General features: G+C 43.6%; 1 protein-coding gene across 1 annotated transcript in view; it reads right to left on the bottom strand.

Moving 5' to 3' along the window:
* The window catches only part of LOC125458912 (nitric oxide synthase 1-like), a 64,756-nt gene extending 45,769 nt beyond the window's left edge, over positions 1-18,987 (bottom strand). The window contains exons 1-2 of the mRNA XM_059651265.1: positions 18,503-18,987; positions 14,165-14,267 (exon numbers count right to left, since the gene is read on the bottom strand). Of these exons, the coding sequence (XP_059507248.1) occupies positions 14,165-14,267; positions 18,503-18,627 (228 nt within the window). The 5' untranslated portion in view covers positions 18,628-18,987. The remainder of the gene's footprint in view (positions 1-14,164; positions 14,268-18,502) is intronic.
* Between the last annotated feature and the right edge of the window lie 1,483 nt (positions 18,988-20,470).

The following is a 20,470-nucleotide window of genomic DNA, read 5'->3' as shown; positions in this document are numbered from 1 at the left end:
CCATCTACATTTTCACCATAAATCAGTTATATTATTCATAAAGAGCAAAGGTCACAGAGTGGATTCCTGTGAAACACAACTAGTCATGCACCTCTGGCCAGAAATTCACCTTTCCGCCATTATCTTTTGCTTTATGGGGAAGCTAATTCTGAATCCATGCAGCACTGTTGATCCCTTGCATCTTAAATCTTCAGGGTGAGCCCACCATGAGGGACATTGTCAAAAGTCTTATTAACATCCACATAGATGGCATCTACTGCTCTACCATCATTGACCATCTTCATCATTGCCTTGATAAATTCAGTCAGATTGTTATGACAATGACCTGTCCTGCATAAAGCCACATTGACTGTCAATAATTAGTTCATGCTTTTCCAAATGCACATAAATTCTCTACATAAGAATTCTCTAATAGCTTCTCAACCACCAATCTGAGATTTATCAGTCTGTAGTTTTCTGGATTATTTCTATTTCCCTTCTTGAACATTAGCTACTCACCAGTCCTCTAGTACTTCTCCAGTAGCTAGTGAGGAAACAAAGATTTGGTCAAGGAACCAGCATTCATCACTCTTGCCTTTCTCAACCTGGGGAAGATACCATCCGGCCCTGGGCACTTATTTACCTTAATGCTCTTCAAGAGATCCAAAACCACATCTTTCTTGCTCTCAAAAAGCTGTTGCACATTATCATGCTCCACACAAATCTTACTGTCCTCCATAACCTTGGTTCTTGGTGAATACTGATGCAAGTTATTCATTTAGGATCTTGCTCGCAATCTATGCCTTGGCACACAAATTCCCTCCTAAATCTTTGAGTGGCCGTACCTTCTCCCTAGTTATCCTCTTATTTTTAATGTATAGAATGCCTTGGGATTCTCTTTAACCAAATTTGCAGAGGCGATTTCTTGGCCCCTTGTTCTTAATTCCCTAGTTGAGCACTTTCCTGCTTTCTTTATATTCCTCAGATGGCCTGTTCAATTTTAAGCTTCTAAACCTTATATAAGCATCTTTTTAAACTTGACTAAAATTCACAAACTCCCTTATTATCTAAGTTGCCTCTTACTTCACCATCCTTGTCCTTCCTCCTAACTGGAACATACCAATCTTGCATTTTGGTCAGTAGGTCTTTAAACAACTCCCACACATCAACTGTGGACTTGCCCAATAACAGCTCCTCCCAATTAACACTCCCTAGCTCCTACCTCATACTGATGTAATTTGCCCTCCCCCAATTTAGTATCTTCCCATAGGTCCTGACTGAGCCTTATTCATAGCTATCTAAATACATACAGCGATCACTGTTTCTAAAATGCTCTGCCACTGAAAGGTCAGTCAGTCACCTGGCCAGGCTCATTAGCCAATTCAAGGTCCAGTGTTGCTCCTCCTCTAGTTGGATCCATTTAAATTCTCCCTTGCCTAAGCTTTTTGCTCCAAGGGTGTCCCAGACGTTATTGGGGAAGTCAAAGACTCACAATGACAACTGTTTTTATCCATCTTTGCATAATCTGCCTACGTTTTGTTCCTGAATGTCTCAGTGGCAGTTAGGGTGGGGGTGGGGGGGGGGCGTCAGTAATGTAATCCTAATGTGATTGCACCCATCTTTTTTGAGATCGATCCATATTGCCTCAGTGTTCGAGCCCTCCAGCATGTTCCCTTTGGTGCATATGTGACATTCTGCCTGATTAGTAACGCAACTGCTCCACCTCTTACCTTCCTCTGTAGCTCATCTAAAATGATGCAACAGTCAGCCAGACCATATTGCAGGCCCCCCAGGCCTGGGGTATGGACACTAGCAGAGGCCAAATTTTCCATTGGATGGTTGGTCAGTCACTGAACTGGTGCTGGAACAAAGTCACATTAGCTCAACCGACAATCTTCCAGGCTCTGTCCACAATCTAGTGCCGATCTCAAGATCTTTTTGTGAAGAAGGTTCTTAGCTCTGGAACATTGAGCAGCCAGTTTTGTTTCTCTCTCTCAATCAAGTCTCTAACAGCCACACCATCATTGCCCTATGTACTAATCCAGGCTCTGAGCACATCTGAACCCGCTCACCTGATCACATTAGCAGAAGAATCTGTCAATATTCCTTAACAATGCAAAGGCTAGAATTTTATAGTTTGAGTATAGCTGAAAAGGATGCATTTTGTTAAAGCATTTCATTTTGCACTTAGCATCAGAGCAAAGAACTGGATGGCACAGAAATAGGTCCTTCAGCTCACCAAGACTGCATGGGTGCAAGATGCCTTTCTGAATTAAAGACTTTTGCTTTTCAGTCTGTAATTCTCTACTCCCTGCCAAATCATGTGTTTGTTAAGATGTTTCTCAAACATTGATATTATGTCCTTCTCCACTACCTCATCTTGCAGTCACTTACTACTGAGTAAAAACCCGCCTCACTTTCTTTACACTAGCCTCCCCCCACCCCGCCCCTCACCTTTTACCTTAAACCTACATCCTCTGATAAGTAACATTTCTATCCTGGCAAAAAGCTCCAACTATCCATGTCTCAATTTTTTAAACTTCTATAAAAGGTTGCCTGTCCTTTGACATCCAAATAAAAACAATCCAAGTTGATTCAATCTCTCCTGTTACTCTTCAAATCAAACAACATTCTGGTAAATCATTTCTGTACACTTGCCGAAGCTCAGTAGTTTGGCAACCAGAATATTTCTAATGTGGCATCACCAAAGTTCTATACAGCTGCAACATAAAACTTGTCAATTTTTCTACTCTATGCCTCGACCAATGGAGGTAAGCATGCCACATGCCATTTTGACCACCTTTGGGGCAGCACGGTGGCTCAGTGGTTAGCACTGCAGCCTCACAGCGCCAGGGACCCGGGTTCGATTCCAGCCTCGGGTGACTGTGTGTGGAGTTTGCACATTCTTCCAGTGTCTGCATGGATTTCCTCCGGGTGCTCCAGTTCCCTCCCACAGCCCAAAGATGTGCAGGCTAGGTGGATTGGCCATGCTAAATTGCCTGTTTTGTTCAGGGGTGTGGGTTATAGGGGATGGGATGCTTCAAGGGGTGATGTGGACTTGTTGGGCCAAAGGGCCTGTTTCCACACTGTAGGTAATCTAATCTTATCCACTTGTTGCCACTTCCAGGCAACTATGGACCTGTACATCTAGATCCCACTGAGAGTTAATGCTACTAAACATTCTGCCATTCACTACATACCTGTCTCCTGTATTACATCTTTCAAAATACCTAGTATTTGTCTGGATTAAATGCCATCTGCCATTTCTCTGCCCAGGTCTTCAGCCTATCTATATCCTGCTGTATCCTCTGGCAATCTTTTCACTATCCACAGCTTCTGCTAACTTTCTAATCAGGCCATCTACATTCTCCGCCGTTTACATTTATGACAATCAAGCACTATTCCCTGCGAACACCACTGATCACAGATCTCTAGTCAGAACAAATATCCTTCCACTGCTATTGTCTGTCCACTATAACTAAACCTGCTGCTGGGACGTGGGTTTCTTTTTTAAAAGGATATGGATTGTAACAACCTGCCTCCTCTGTGCAGGGAGAATGAAAAACATTGCCGCAGACAGGATGGAGAGGGGACGCTCGTCTCCTTTTTCTTTGATTACGTTCAAGAGACACTCACATTGCTTCATGCACCTGACAGTCACATCAAAATAGTCCTGGCTGGGAAATCCTATAGTGAGAAAATATCTGCTGCTTGGAACCTGCAGCAATCCAGGAAGACTGTCCTCACAAAGAAGGCCCAGTTAACCAGAGTTTGCTCCTCCATTTTCTTTACAGTCAGCTTGACCATACTGCAGACCCCCTGTGACTAGGGTACGGACACTAGCAGAAGCCAAAGTTTGCATTGGTTGGTTGGTCACTGAACTGGTGCTGGGACAAAGCCACTTTCAACTAAGCTCAACCGACGATCTTCCAGGTTCTGTTCACAATATTGAACATAACACAGTACAGGCCCTTCGGCCCACGATGTTGTGCTGACCTGTCATACTGATCTCAAGCCCATCTAACCTACGCTATTCCACATACGTGCATATGCTTGTCCAATGATGACTTAAGGTACTTAAAGTTGGCAAATCTACTACTGTTGCAGGCAAAGCATTCCATTCCCTTACTACTCTGAGTAAAGAAACTATATCTTTCACCCCTCAATTTAAAGCTATGCCCCCCTCATGCTCACCGTTACCATCCTAGGAAAAAGGCTCTCCCTATCCAACCCTCTGATTATTTTAGATGTCTCAATTAAGTCACCTCTCAACCTTCTTCTCTAACGAAAACAACCTCAAGTCCCTCAGCCTTTCCTCCATACCAGGCAACATCCTAGTAAATCTCCTCTGCACCCTTTCCAAAGCTTTCACATCATTCTTATAATGCAGTGACCAGAACTGTACACAATACTCCAAGTGCGGCCGCACCAGAGTTTTGTACAACTGCAGCATAACCTCTTGGTTCCGGAACTCGATCCCTCTATTAATAAAAGTTAGAACACTGTATGCCTTCTTAACAGCCCTGTCAACCTGGGTGGCAACTTTCAAGGATCTGTGTACATGGACACCGAGATCTCTCTGCTCATCTACACTACCAAGAATTTTACCATTAGCCCAGTACTTTGCCTTCCGGTTACTCCTGCCAAAGTGCATCACCTCACACTTGTCCGCATTAAACTCCATTTGCCACCTCTCAGCCCAGCTCTGCAGCTTACCTGTGTGTCTCTCTGCAACCTGCAGCATCCTTTGTCACTGTCCACAACTCCACTGACCTTAGTGTTGTCTGCAAATTTATTAACCAATCCTTCTACGCCCTCATCCAGGTTATTTATAAAAATGACCAACAGCAGTGGAGCCAACACCGACCCTTGTGGTACACCACTAGTAACTGGTCTCCAGGATGAACATTTCCCATCAACTACCACCCTCTGTCTTCTTTCAGCAAGAAAATTTCCAATCCAAACTGCTATATTTCCCAAAATCACATTCCTCCGCATTTTGTACAATAGCCTATTGTGGGGAACCTTATCGAACGCCTTGCTGAAACCCATATACACCACATCAACCGGTTTACTCTCATCTACCTGTTTGGTCACCTTTTCAAAGAACTCAATGTTTGTGAGGCACGACCTACCCTTCATGAGACTGTGCTGACCATCCCTGATCAATTTATTCTTTTCTAGAAGATTATAAATCCTATCCCTTATAACCTTTTCCAACAACTGAGGTAAGGCTCACTGGTCTATAATTACCAGGGTTGTCTCTACTCCTCCTTGAAGAGGGGAACCACATTTGCTATCCTTCAGTCGTCTGGGACTATTCCACTGTCGAAAAATATTCATTTAGTGCTTCCCCTATCTCCTGACTCCACACACAACTTCCCACTACTATCCTTGATTGGCCCTAATCTTACTCTCGTCATTCTTTTATTCCTTAAATACCTATAGAAAGCCTTAGGGTTTACCCTGATCCTATCTGCCAACAACTTCTCATGTCTCCTCCTGGCTCTTCTGAACTCTCTTTAGGTCTTTCCTGGCTACCTCGTAGCCCTCAAGTGCCCTAACTAAGCCTTCACATCTCATCCTAACATTAGCCTTCTTCCTCTTGAAGAGAGATTCCACTTCCTTCGTAAACCACGGCTCCCGCACTCTACAGCTTCCTCCCTGAGGGGTACATATTTATCTAGGACACAGGAGCTTTTCCTTGAATAGGCACCACATTTCTAATGTGCCCATCCCCTACAGTTTCCTTCCCCATCCTTACTCCCTAAAATCTTGCCTAATCTCATCATAATTGCCTTTCCCCTGGCTATAACTCTTGCCCAGTGGTATACAATCTAGTGCTGATCTCAAGATCTTTGTGAAGAAGGTTCTTCGTTCAGACCCTGGATCAAGGTGTACTCCTGCCAACTAAGTATCAAGAATACCCTGTGCCCACTCAGATACAGCCTTGATTCTGGCACCAGGGAGGTAACACACAATACTGAAGTCTCGCTAGTGGCCACAGAAACACCTATCCGAGCCCTTAACTATAAGTTATTCACAAGAATACCAATTAACATGGAAAAGCCACCATTTATGCTGAATGAACCAACTTGTTTTGTTGGCAAATAAGGTCTAATTGTTAAAGGCATTGCCATAGAGTGCACTGACAGTTAACAAGCTTCCTTGAAACTTAAATTTGGTACGTTAACTGATTAAAGATGATGCCCTTGGAAGTGAGCCAAAATGCCCAATCAAGTCGCCAGACATTATATGGAACATTGAACAGTACAAGCCCTTTGGCCCACAACGTTGTGCCGAACTTTTATCCTAATCCTAAGGTCCATCTAACCTCCACCCTTACCTTATACTATCATCCATATGCCTATCTAATAGCCACTTAAATGCCCCTAATGAGGCCAACTCCACTACCCGCTCCGGCAATGCATTCCGTGGCCATACGACTGAGTAAAAGAGCCTACCTCTATATCTACCTCCACTCACTTTAAAACTATGCCCCCTCTTAATAGCTACCTCCACCCCAGGAATAAGTCTCTGGCTGCCCACCATCTACATTGTAAGGTAATTTTCTTATCTGCAGCCTCAGAGAAAAGCCCATGACCAACTTCCCCCCCCAACCTCAGTCAGGTCTACAGACCAGTCCTTACATCTGAACAGTTGTAGAGTCATTCTGCATAGACACAGGCCCTTCAGCCCACCAGCTAACAAACTGCACTAACCTCATTGGCTCTATCGCTTAGAATGCCTTGACATTTTAAGTAGTCATTCAGATGCTTTTTAAGTATTGAGAGGGTACATCCCTCCACCACCCTCTCAGGCAGCATTTTCCATATATGTACGTACTTTGGGGTGAAAAAAAAAACCGAGATCTGCTCTAAACCACTTACTATTCACCTTAAAAAAAAAACTTATTCCCTCTGCTCTTAGAGGCATCTGTCACGTGGAAGAGCTTCTCAATCTACTGTCTATGCCTCTCATAACTTTGTTTACTTCAGCCAGATCCCCATTCAGCCTCCTCTGCTCCAAATAAAATAAATACAGCCTCTCCAGTCTCTCCTCATTACTAAGGCTTTTCATCCTAGGCAGCATTCTGGTGAATTTCTTATGCACCCTTTCCAGTGCAATCATGTCCTTCCAATATTGAGGTGACCAGAACTGCAAGCATCCAACTATGGAATAACCCATTTTTATAAAGTTGTAACAGGGCTTTCTTTATCCTATATTCTATGCCCTGGCTAATGAATGAAAGCATCCCATTTGACTTCTTCCCCATCCTGTCTACTTGTGCTGATAAGTGTAGGGATCTATGGACTTGTACACCAAGGTCACATTCTTCCTTAGTACTCCAAAGGACATATCATTCATTGATTACATCCTTCCCTTATTAGACATCCCTAAATATATCACCGTGAACTTACTAACTGATTTGATTGATTTATTGTCATGTGTATTGAAGGACAGTGCAAACTTGGTTTACGAGCAGTCCAGGCAGATCATAGCAAGCAAGCATGTACGGGATATACAGATCAACACAACTCAGAGGCACAGGGTGTGCACTTGGCAAGATCAACACTAGCAAGACCATTCATTATTTGAGGTTAGAGTCCATTCATCAATCTTATAATGGCTGGATGGAAGCTGTTCCTGAACCTGTTCAAACATGTGTTCAGGCTTCTGTATCTTCTGCCCGATAGAAGAAATTGCAGGAGATCATTACTGGGGCATGATGGGTCCTTGGTGTTGGCAGTTTACCAGGATTAAATAGCTCTGCCAATTTACCAACTGATCAAAACAGTCTGTATCCCAAGACCATTCCTCTCACTATCAACAACACCCGATTTGTGCGTCATCTGCAAACTTACTAATTATAGCTTCTGTATTTGCATCCAAGTCATTAAAGTACATAACAAACAGTTTTAAATGCAGCATTAGTCAGGTAAATCTACACTGCACCACTGACAGAATCACAAGGTTGTAACAGCACAGAACAAGATTGTTCAGATCATTGAGTCTGTGTTGCCTCTCCAAAATGAGTAATTTACTCAGCCATTCTCTCACCACCTCCCTGGGACCCTACACATTCTTCCTTTTCAAAATTACCATCTGATTCCCTTTTGAATGGATCTATTGAACTGGCCTCCAAAGCCAGCAGATCAATGACATGCAGTGCTATGTTAAACCTTTAGAGCAATACAGGTTTGAATTAAAATGTTCCTTCAACTCTCAAAGGTGCAATTTAGCAAGGATGTTTGAGAGAGTGCAGACGAGATTTGTTTGCATGATACCATGGGGAAGGGACAAAGACTAATAATCTTTATTTACTTGGAGCATAGACCTAGTCTTTCTGCAGGAAAGATCTGTAAACTAATAAAAACAACCATTTAAGCATACAGAACTTGAGTATTTTCCAAACTAAAACATTTTTGAAGCCTCTTGTCATGCACTCTTTAGCAGTGCTCCAGCTAACCTTTTTTGTCTTGTTCATGGGCCTCCAATGTCTTTGCATGGAAGCTCTTATATTTCTGGTAGGTTCCAATATGTTTGCTATACTTGAATCTGCAGCTCTATAGAAGAATTCCCTCATGACTTAATGGGCTCCATTCTGAGCCCAAAATCCTGTTTGAAATGGAGCTGCCAAACAAGCTCCCTTTCCTTGATGTCCTCTTTGAAAAATCAAATTGTGGCTGTTCACCACAACTGTCTACTGTAATCCTACCAAAAGGTCAATATACAAGGACCTATAGCTCCATTTGCTATAAAAGCGGCCCTTATCAGCAAACTGCCGATAAGCCATTTGTTCACTGTGAAAAACTGCTGCTGAAACTGGTGATGTCAAAGCCAAGCTACAGAAAAATGACCATCTTGATCAGATCAGGCCCCTTCGTGGATTGGCACAACTGCAAGGGATGAATAGCCATTTATGGTCTTGATGTGCCCAGTCTACCTCAGGTTAGTAAGGAGTCTCAAAATTTTGAGAGGTGAAGCTAGTTTCACACTGCTACTGCGCAGGAACACCACAAGTGGTGCTCATCATTAACACCAATCCAACAGATTTCTCCCTATCATACTAATGGTAAAGTGTAATAGGAATTTCAGTGCTGTTGGGATTCCTGGATTTACATCCCAAATACTGGCAGATCGCATTATGTTCCTTCGACTGTTTACGACAGCAATGTGCTACACAACAGAAGTGTTGGTAATATGCTGTCCAACATTAGATTATTTTGTAATTGCACAACATTTCCTTAATAATCCTGATTGTGCAACAACCAATTTGGGATTGAGAGTGGGGTTCACAATGTATTAGAGCCAACATATATTAATACATATGGCCTAGTTGCTTGCAGAGAGAATAAATGTGTACTTGCACTGCACTTATTTCCGTACAACAAAATAAGTGACAGCCATTGGTCAGCTGACCACACCTTAGCATCCGAGAGGCTCTGTAGCTATAGAGTTAAACAGACCTAAAGAGAACAAAACAACTGAAAACAAACAAGAATTCCATTCCTTAAATCACAGGGCGTGGAGGATAATGAGTTTTACATTTTGTCATTCAGCTCTGATGAAAATATCCTCCCCAAAAACAATAACTTTTTTGTGATCTAATGACCCAGTTACTTATAATTGCAAATCTGGGCATCTCCCAAATAAGAGCCATTAAAGGAAATAAAACATTCGGCTTCCTGGTTTGAATCATGCTTTGCAGCCAGCATGAATAGACAATAGAGGCTGATCATCCACAATCAGTATCCTGTTCCTGCCTTAGCCCCATAACCCTTGATTCCACTATCTTTAAGAGCTCTATCTCTTTCTTGTAAGTATCCAGAGACTTGGCCTCCACTGCCTTCTGGGGCAGAGCATTCCATATAATCCACCACTCTATGGGTGAAGAAGTTTTTCCTCAACTCTGTTCTAAATAGCCTACCCCTTATTTTTAAACTGTGTCCTCTGGTTCTGGACTCACTCATCAGTGGAAACATGCTTTCTGCCTCCAGAGTGTCCAATCCTTTAATTATTTTATACATCTCAATCAGATCCCCTTTCATCCTCATAAGCTCAAGTGTATACAAGTCCAGTTGCTCCAATTTTTCAACATATGATAGTCCTGCCATTCTGGGAATTGACCTCGTGAACCTACGCTACATTCCTTCAATAGCAAGAATGTCCTTCCTCAAATTTGGAGGCCAAAACTGCACACAATACTCCAGGTGCGGTCTCACCTGGGCCCTGTACAGCTGCAGAAGGACCTCTTTGCTCCAATACTCAATTCCTCTTGTTATGAAGGCCAGCATGCCATTAGCTTTCTTCACTGCCTACTGTGCCTGCATGCTTGCTTTCATTGACTGATGTACAAGAACACCAAAATCTCATTGTGCCTCCCCTTTACCTAACTTGACTCCATTGAGATAGTAATCTGCCTTCCTGTTCTTGCCACCAAAGTGGATAACCTGACATTTATCCACATTAAACTGCATCTGCCATGCATCAGTCCACTCGCCTAGCCAGTCCAAGTCACCCTGTATTCCCATAACATCCTCACTGCCATCCAGCTTTGTCTCATCAGCAAATTTGCTAATATTACTTCTAATGCCTTCATCTATATCATTAGTGTACATTGTAAATAGCTACAGTCCCAGCACCGAACCTTGTGGAACCCCACTGGTCACTGCCTGCCATTCCAAAAGGGACCTGTTTATCACTCCTCTTTGCTGCCTGTCAGCCAGCCAATTTTCAATCCAAGCCAGTATTTTGGCCCCAGTACCATGTGCCCTAACTTTGCTCACTAATCTCCTATGTGGGACTTTATCAAAAGCTTTCTGAAAGTCCAGGTATACTACATCCACTGGCTTTCCCTTGATGTCTAAGCAGCTCTCTATATTTAAAGATCCAGGTATACTGTATCCACTGGCTCTCCCTGGATTCATTGTCAGTGTTAGAACCTGTATGTTACATGAGTCTCAGGAATAACTCCTGTATGGTTCACATGTGTCTCAACTTCAACTGCTGTTGAGCACATGTGTGTTTCACTGTTAGCTCCTGTACAGGCCATTGTGTGTCTCAGTATCACTCCCTATACAATGCAAATTTAGTTCCTCAGCATCCCTCATTGTGTCTGTCACCTGCACTACAGCCCCATTTCTGAAGGGTCCAACCCGAAAAAAACAGCTTTCCTGGTCCTCTGATGCTGCTTAGTCTGCTGTGTTCCTCCAGCTCCACGCTGTTCGGACTCCAGCATTAGCAGTTCTTACTATCTCTTCGTGTTCAGTTCTTATTGTCAGCTGCTGCACAGTCCATGTATGAATTGTGTCAGGTTATGTTTGGCCCAAATTTGTCTCAGCATCTGCTCCTTTGTAGCTAAAGCTGTGTCTCAATGAAATAAACTATACAGGCCATGCTTGTGTCCCAGTGTTGTCTCCTGTATACTCTGCAAGTGTCTCAGTTCCTATATATAGTTAATGTGTGCCTCATTGTCAGCTCTTGTGCAACTTGAATATATGTTTTAAATGGCCTATATGTGTCTCTGAACTCCTGTACAGTCTGTCTGTCTGTCTCAATGCCAGTTTCTGTAATCTGATAGCCCAGCTCCACCCCATGAATACAGCTGTAGGCCAGATATGTGAAACTCTTTACACAGTTTCTGGAAATATTCAGGTTATTGGAGGGTCAGCTTTCCTGGTTTGAATCACATCTTGTATCTGATAGCAACGACTCATTGTCTCACAGCTCTTGCACATTCGAGGTGTGTCTCAGTGTAAGAGAATCATAGTAATGTTACAATGCAGGAGGAAATATTGCCTATCACGCCCAGCACAGAAAAAGGCCTTTCAGCCCATTATGTCCATGCCACTCAAATAGCTAACTAGTTTACTTCTATTAGTCACCATTTGGCCCATTGCCATTAATTGCCCATCTAAATACTTAAGTTTGAGAATTTCTGTCTCTCCCTCCATCAGGAGGGAGGGATATTCCTGTCCAGTCTCATAACTTGACCAAGATGTGAATCTATGGCTGCACCACAGATGTCAGAGGTAGTTTCTTTACTCAGTAGTAAGGGAATAGAACACTTTGCCTGCAACGGTAGTAAATTCGCCAACTTTAGGTACACTTAAGTCAGCCCTGGATAAGCATATGGATGTACATGGAATAGTACAGGTTAGATGGGCTTCAGATCAGTATGACAGGTCAGCACAATGAGGGCTGGAGGGCCTGTACTGTGCTGTAATGCTCTATGTTCACCAATAGAACCCACAACATTTAATCTCCAAGGGAAACCAAGCCAGTTGACACTTGTCATGCTGAGACATTCCCACCTCCTGGACACTGGAGAGGAAAAGATGGAGATGAGTTTGGTTGAGGACAGTGAGGATTTTTGGTTGAGTTTAGGACACATGGGTAGTTTTGGCTTGGGTTGTGTTGGCAAATTGGATGGGAATAACAGAGAGGGGGTTTAACTGGATGGGGAAGCAGAGGTTTAGGGCTCAGGGTTGAGAATCATAATCCCTGTAGTATAGAAACAGGCCCTTCAGCTCAACAAGTCCTCTGACCCTCAGAGCACACACCCCCAGACCCATCCCTCTACAACCTAGCTAATCTACACATCCCTGAATGCTACAAGAAATTTTAACATGGCCAATCCACCTAGCCTGCACATCTTTGGACTGCGAGAAGAAACTGGAGCACCAGGAGGAAACCCACACAGACATGGGGAGAACATACAAACTCCACACAGTCACCAGAGGGTAGAATTGAACCTGGTCCCTGCTGTTGTGAGGCAGCAGTGCTAACCACAGAGCCACCATGCTGCCCTGAGAGTGAAGGAAAGTTGGAATATTGATTATACAGTGCAGGGCTGGTTTGGGCTCCTGGATAGGCAAGGTGTAGAGTTGAGTGGGATGGAGCTTTGTGATGGGTTTGCATGGTTTGGGGGTACGTGGTTGGGTATTTGCAATCCCGGGAATAGCCACAGATCCCAAAGGCATCCTCTGGACAAATGATCAGTGTTCCTTTGATTACCCATTAGCTTCAGAGGCCTGACCTCCTGTTAAATGGCAGTGGATGTCCCATCTTGATCTAAAATAAGATCCCAGGATTGTTACAAGCAGGACATGTGGCCAAGCATTGTTGTTGTTTTTCAAAGCACAAGGGCATTGTTGACCTGTTCGCATTTGTTGCCCACCTCTAGTTGCCCTTGAGAAGCTGATGGTAAGTTGCCTTCTTGAACAGCTGTGGTCCATTTGCTTCAGGTACACCCATCAATTTTTCCACTGTACATGTGGATCCAAACTGACTTGTATCCATGGGCCCTTACATTTGCTTTTTTGTTTTCAAACAAGGTGAAGCCACTGTTTGAAAAGGTGGGAGAGGCAGAAGAGATTCATCTCATTGAGAAGGCTCTGGATGTCCATCTGAAACCTAAAACCTTCAGGCATATGGACCAATATCTGGGCAATGGGATGAAGCTGGATAGCTTGTTGAACAGATAACACCAACTATGATGGGCAGAATGGCCTCTATCTATAGAGTGATCTTTCTCTGGCTCAGTGCCTCTTGGGAGTTATTTATAATGATGACCAAAAACAGGACCCAGAGATCACTCTGGTCCTGCACAAATTCCAGTTGATCATCATTTGGAAAATACTTTGATTACACTGAGATAACAAAATATGGAGCTAGATGAACACAGCAGGCCAAGCAGCATCTTAGGAACACAAAAGCTGACGTTTTGGGCTAGACCCTTCATCAGAAGGGTCCAGGCCTGAAACATCACCTTTTGTTCTCCTTAGATGCTACTTGGCCTGCTGTGTTCATCCAGCTCAACACTGTTGTCTTGGATTCTCCAGCATCTGCAGTTCCTATTATCCTTGATTACACAGCTTTGTTTGGAAGTGAATAATCACAGACGAAGAGATAATGGGAACTGCAGAATTCCAAGATAATAAAATTTGAGGCTGGATGAACACAGCAAGCCAAGCAGCATCTCAGGAGCACAAATGATGAAGGGTCTAGGCCCAAAACGTCAGCTTTTGTGCTCCTGAGATGCTGCTTGGCCTGCTGGGTTCATCCAGCCTCATTTTATTATCTCTAATCACAGAGGAAGCATCTCTTTTGATGGCTGCCCTGCTGCATTCCTCCAGACTAAACCCCTCTCCTTCCCCTGAGCCAACAAACTTATTCAAACCTTGTGTGCCTGCAGGTAGAGAGTGTCATAGAAGACGTTCCCACTCTGCCAGTTTTTCAATCGCACGTATTTAGGTTTCTGGAAAACGATGCCATGGGACAGACTGTGGACAAACAGAAAGATGTCAAATCAACAAGAAGCAAACACTGTAGAAGCAGAGGATCTGGAAACACTAAGACTATCATTTCACTTTATTTAACCCAATTTACTGCTAATCTGAACAAATATGAAGGCAAACGAGGGAGAAGGGAGAGAGTTCATCTTCCTTTGCATTGTGTGAAATGTGTGGATCCAAGTTTACTTGGATCTATAGGCTCTTACATTTGCTTGAGTCTTGGGAGTGTTTGATGGGATAATGTTTTTGTTTGGTTTCTGTTCTTTTCTCTTGAATATCAATTTTGCTCCTTTCCACCTCCCTTCATTCTGTCTGTCACCACCTTTTTGTATTGGAGTCTCTATTCATTTCCTCTCTTCATCCACTGCAGTTCTTTTGACTTTGGTATTTGACTGGTGATGCTTTGACTTCTCTCCCTCTGTTTCACTGACACTCTCTGCTATTACCCAACACAATGAGTCTAATTGGGCTTTCAGTCTAACCTCTTATCCACAGGCTCAGGAGTGAGATCACCTCTGTAGGTGGCAGTTCCCAATTCCTTGTGTGTAGACATTTTTCCTAATTTTACTCCTCAAATTAGGAGATTGAGCTTTTAAAATAACATGTCTGAGTACTTAGCCTTCCAGGCAGCAAAGGCTCACTCTTCCACCTCTCCGTTTGCCCTCATGTTTATCCATATCACCAGTGAATTTTCTGAGTTGGAGGGCCAACAGCCATAGTTTGTTTTGAGTCTACATGTAATTTCACTCACTGCAGGGAACTAATCAAAGTCTTGAAACATTGTTAACAGGAAGCTTAAGGATTGCAAAATTGTTATGCAAGATTAAGTTAGCAAGAGCACAGGAAATTTCAGTATATGGAACTTGTTCACAAACTGAGACAACATTTCTGGAGTTACTAAGCAGACACACTGAATATTCCCAGAACATTTAGCTGAGTTTAGATTAATTGTCTAGTGATAATACCACTAGACAGTTGCCTCACTGAGTGCAATAATTTCACATTTCTGACAGTATGGTTCTCCATCAGAAATAATCTGCATAGTGTGGCATTACCTTTGTACTGACCTTGCAATTGTGCAGTACTCCTCAGTACTGACCCTCTGACAGCAGAGTACTCAGTGCTAAACTTTAATAGTGCAGCAGTCCCTCAGCACTATGCCATTGGGGCAACTTACATTTTAACCATGCTGATGTTATTCTTTCAAAATCACATTAACTAAAGAACTGCAGAAGGTTTTTAAATAAAATAGTGGAGACGAGATATCAAAAGATAAAAGACTGGGAAAAGATAAAACAGCAAAATATTAATACTAGATATCAGGGTCAGAGAATGGCAGATAAGAACAGAAAATAATTCTAAATTGTTGGATCATCATATGATCAGTGTTGTAATGATCAGAGCTAAAGGCTCTATATATAAGTGCAAAGCATTCATTAAAGAGCAAACAAATTGATAATTTATGTTGAAGTCAAAATTGTGGTCTAATAGGTATTAGAGAGACATAGTTGTATGATGACTGGACTACATTGAGGGCCATATGACATTCAAGAACAATAAGGAGGGAAGTAAAGGTAGCACTGTTAATGAGAAATGGCATTTGTGCCATTGTTAGAGGTAGCATTAGCTCAGGAGATCAAGTCTGTTTGCATGGAAATGAGGGAACAGAAGTCACTGGTGGGAGTGGACTGCTAGCCCCCTAACAGTAATGACCTTGTAAGACAAAGTATACAAAAGGTAATGTCAGCTGATTGTGATAAAGGGTCAGAAATAATTTTGGGTGTCTTTGTCTTTAATGCACATAGATACTAGAAGAATCAGATTGACAGTAATAGCCTGGTTGAGGAGTTCATAGAATGCTCTTGAGTTACTTTCTTAGATCAGCATATTCTGAGGTGATCAGGTTATATTAGACCTGTCATTGTGTAATGTGAAGGTTTTAATTAAAGTAAAGGCTCCCCAGGAAGCAAACACATGAATTAATTTTACATGCAGTATTGGGCCTAGTTGAGAGAGAGCGAGCAAGCAAGAATAGCTGGGGAGGTAGGGAGGGGATAGGTCAGTCCAGGGAAGATGGACAGGTCAAGGGGGTACAGGTCAAGGAGGTAGGATATGAAGGTGCAGCTTGAGGTGGGAGGAAGGGATGGTGAGAGGAAGAACAGGTTAGGGAGGCAGAGACAGGTTGGGCTGGTTTTGGGATGCCCCACTAATCACAAGTCTTTCAAATGTTGCTGAATTAAACTTTGGAACTATCTCCCTAACAGCATTTTCGGTCTTCCTGCAGCAGGTCTTCAGGCACTCCAGGTGAGTTAGGTTTATCGTCATCTGGAATTAAAAAAGAAAATGGTCTAATGACCATGTGACCAATGTTGACTGTTCGGAAAACCCATTTGGTCAGGGATATCCTCGGTGGCTCAGTGGTTAGCACTGCAGCCTCACAGCGCCAAGGACCCGGGTTCGATTTGAGCCTCGGGCGGCATTCTCCGTGTCTGCGTGGGTTTCCTCCCACGGCCCAAAGATGTGCAGGCTAGGTGGATCAGCCATGCTAAACTGCCCTTAACGTTCAGGGGCGGGCAGGCTGCTTCAAGGGCGGTGTGGACTTGGGTCGAAGGGCCTGTTTCCACACTGTGGGGAATTGAATCGAATCCGCGAGAGAAAAAATGTGCTGTCCTGATCTGGCCGACACGTGACTCCAAGCTTGCAGCAATGTGGTTGACTGTTAACTGTCACTGGGCAGTTAGGGAAGGAAAATAAATGCTGGCAGTGCCTGGAATACCTACATCCCGTAAGTGAATAGAAAAATCCAAGAAAGGGCAATTATATGCGGACAAAGCCACAGCACTCAGATCCCTTGAATGTTTTTAAAAAATTGTTGAGAAAAAAGTGAGGGGAAACTTAATCTCAATGTCTCACTATCTCAGAAGGAGAAAGATACCTGTAAGGCAGGGGAAAAAAAAACCAAAGGTTACAGGGTAGATGGGAAGATGGAATTTGAAGCACATGATTTAACCGAATATTGAAGCAGGCTTGAAAGGCTTACAATGAAACAGAAGTTGGTCATTTTAAGTTTATAACCTTCTGACTTCTCCAACTGTACAGCCCTCCACCAACTGTCAGTGTATAATACGCTTTCTGTACTGACCATCTGACAGTGCAACACTTCCTCAGCACTAAACTCCATGAATGCAGTTTTCCTGCATACTGACCTTCCATAGTGCAGCAACCCCCGAGTACCGACCCCCACCCCCCGCCAAGAGTGTAGCATTCCCTCAGTACTGATCCCCTGCCAGTGTACCACTCCCTCAGTACTGGTTCCTCAAGATTGCAGTGCTGATCTTCAACTGCATTGCATTCCATCAGTACTGGCCAATAGAAGGTTCAGCACCCCTCAGAACTAAAGCCCTGACACTGCAGCTGACAGTCCAACTGTGCAGCACTAAGTAGTAGTGATCCTCTGGCAATGCAGAACACCGAGCATTGACTCTGCAACAGTGCAGCATTCCCTCAGCACCTCCCAACAATGCAGAGCTCTCCATTGTCTGCCAGCACTCAGTACTGAACTTCCAATAGTGCAGCACCTTCTCGGTGGCAGTGTAGAACTCCTTCAGTGCTTTCTCTCAAATTGTGTAATGTTTTCAGTGTTGATAATCTGCGTGTTCACTCCATTGGTACTGCCCCTCCAACAGCGCAGGACTTCATCAGCACTGTCTTCAACAGTACAGCACTCCTTCAGTTGTAGCCCTCTGAGGGTGCTGCACTCTCCTCTACAACTTGCAGAACTCCTTCAGTACTTGCTTAGTACTGACAGCGCAGCATTCCCTCAGCACTGATTCTCAACAGTGCATGTTGCCCGAGTACACCAGCTGACAGTACAGTATTCCCTTAGTATTGACCCTCCGACAGGGCCACATTCCCGCCATACTGACCCTCCAACAGTAGGGCTTCTTGAATACTGACCATCAAGCAGTCCTGATCCTTTGATGGTACAGAGGGAGTCCTGTACTAATCCTCCTACAGTGCTCCCTTAGTACTGACCCTGATTGTGCAGCAGGATCTCAGTACTGACTCTCCGGCAGGGCCGAGTGTCCTTAGTACTGATTCCACAAAAGTATAGCACTGCCTCAGTACTAGTGCTCCAATAATGTAGTGCTCTTTCAGCACTACATTGGGAGTTTGGCATTGAGTGCTGTTGGAAACAGAAAAAGTTGACAGGAATTTCTCACCCGTGCTCAGAGCTCTGGCTGTTCTGAGGAGCTGCGGTTTCTTTGAAAGACTCTTGAGCTGATTCCAATCTCTTTCCCAGGTTCTTGTCGTCCATTTCCCAGTTATCCGCTTGTCTTTGAGACATACTAGAATCTAAGTTAGACTGAACTGCTATTCAGCTTCTCCAGACTGTCAGCAGGTTGAAGTTCGAGTGTGGCAGGTTTACCTCAGTTGCGTCAGTGTTTGGAACTTATTCCAGGAAATGGGCTGATTCCACAATCTATTGCAAGTCAATCAATCACTCAAAACTGGGTTGAGAGATTTCCGCTAGTTTTTGACAAATCCCTCAACTAGTGGAGTAATTCAGTCTGAGGTACGCAAATACTTAATTTCTCAATAACGACATTCTTCTCGCTCAGCATTATGAAATTTGCAATTTAGGAGGGGGTACAGCATGACAGAGATCACGAGATAGGTAGCTGAAAAATGAGATTGCGTGTGGTCAGAGAAGGAAGTAAAACAGGCAAAAAAGCAAGCAGAATCAGAGTTGCACGTACAATTAGTTATAAGAGACAAATCCAGACAGGCAACGATAATTATCGAGAGATACAAAGAGCCAAAGGCAGAAAGAGGTGCGGACGGAGACAGAGGGAGGGAGGAATACTGTAAGACTGATACACAGATTAAGGGAGATGTAACTGGGAGAGAGAAAGGAACACAGTGATTGAGAGATATAGGCAGCTGTGCGGGGTGGGTGGAAAGAGACAGACAGAAAGAGGAAGAAGTGACACAAGGAAAGAAAGTTAGTTTCAGAGACCAGGGTTGGTATGAAGTGTAAGTGTGGAGGGCGCGGGCGAAGCGAAACTTTGCACAGATTCGGGGGGGGGGGGGGGGGAGAAGAGGAGAAAAACCAAAGCATTAGTGGGTATTTCTCCCAAATGAAACATTGTTTACAGTAAATCTTCAGAGGTAAACACTGCTCAGCCATGGATAATCCACAGAAATACATACTACACAAACAGTTAATCTTCAGTGATATACACTAATCAGAGGCATATACACTGTACATAGATCCGTGGCTAATTCTCAGATGCACACTGAACACATACTTGGTGAATAGCTGCACAAAGGCCCAGTATCCTGTCAGCAAATCACCCTATATTTACTTGTGTATAGTACCTTGCGCTGTGGCCAGCCCTCTCGGAGTCAGTTCCTTGAAATGCCGAGGTTCTTTAGTTTATACTCTTTTTAAACTGTACAAGACATGCAAAGCAAAACAACAATTCAGAGAATTAGGGACAAAGAAACAAATCCCAAATCCCACAGTGCCATCAGGTAACAAATCACTCAACAATTTACAAGGAACAGGGATGATAAACAAACCCTAACTCACACCATAATTTGCTATAAGAAAAAACTGTAGCCAGAACTCCTTCAGTACTTACTCAAATTGTATAACATTTTCTCAGTACTGGTAATCTGAGTGCACGCTCCATTGGTACTGCCCCTGCAATAGTCCAAGACTTCATTAGCACCGTCTTCAATAGTACAGCACTCCCTCAGTTCTAGAGGAAAGTAGATACAACTTAAATAGATCAAGCAAGCAACAAAAGGCAATACATGCAATTGACCTACCCCCTACTCACCTTCCCACCACCCCGAGGACAGCCCATCCCAATACTTCCAGGATGACAGCTTTTGGGACAACCTTCACACCTCTCAGGGCAAACTACCCACCTTCTGACTCTTGAGGAAAGGGGTTTCAGGGTGACCTATGAACCTTCTAGCTCTCAGGGTAACCTATCCACCTTCCAACAAACAGCTTTTGGGACAACTTATGCACCATCCAGACTCTGGTACAAACTGCTCACCTTCTAGTTCTCAGAAAGGCTTGCTAAACCCAGAGATACACACAACACAGTACATGCAAAACAAAGGCCCACAGTCAAACCCAAAGGCCCAAGCCAAATCCACACACTAAGGCCATG

The sequence above is a fragment of the Stegostoma tigrinum genome, chromosome 15 (assembly GCF_030684315.1).
Source record: "Stegostoma tigrinum isolate sSteTig4 chromosome 15, sSteTig4.hap1, whole genome shotgun sequence".
Classification (NCBI taxonomy): Eukaryota; Metazoa; Chordata; class Chondrichthyes; order Orectolobiformes; family Stegostomatidae; genus Stegostoma; species Stegostoma tigrinum.
Note: the sequence above shows the minus strand (reverse complement) of the source record. Positions and strands in the feature narration are given on the sequence as shown.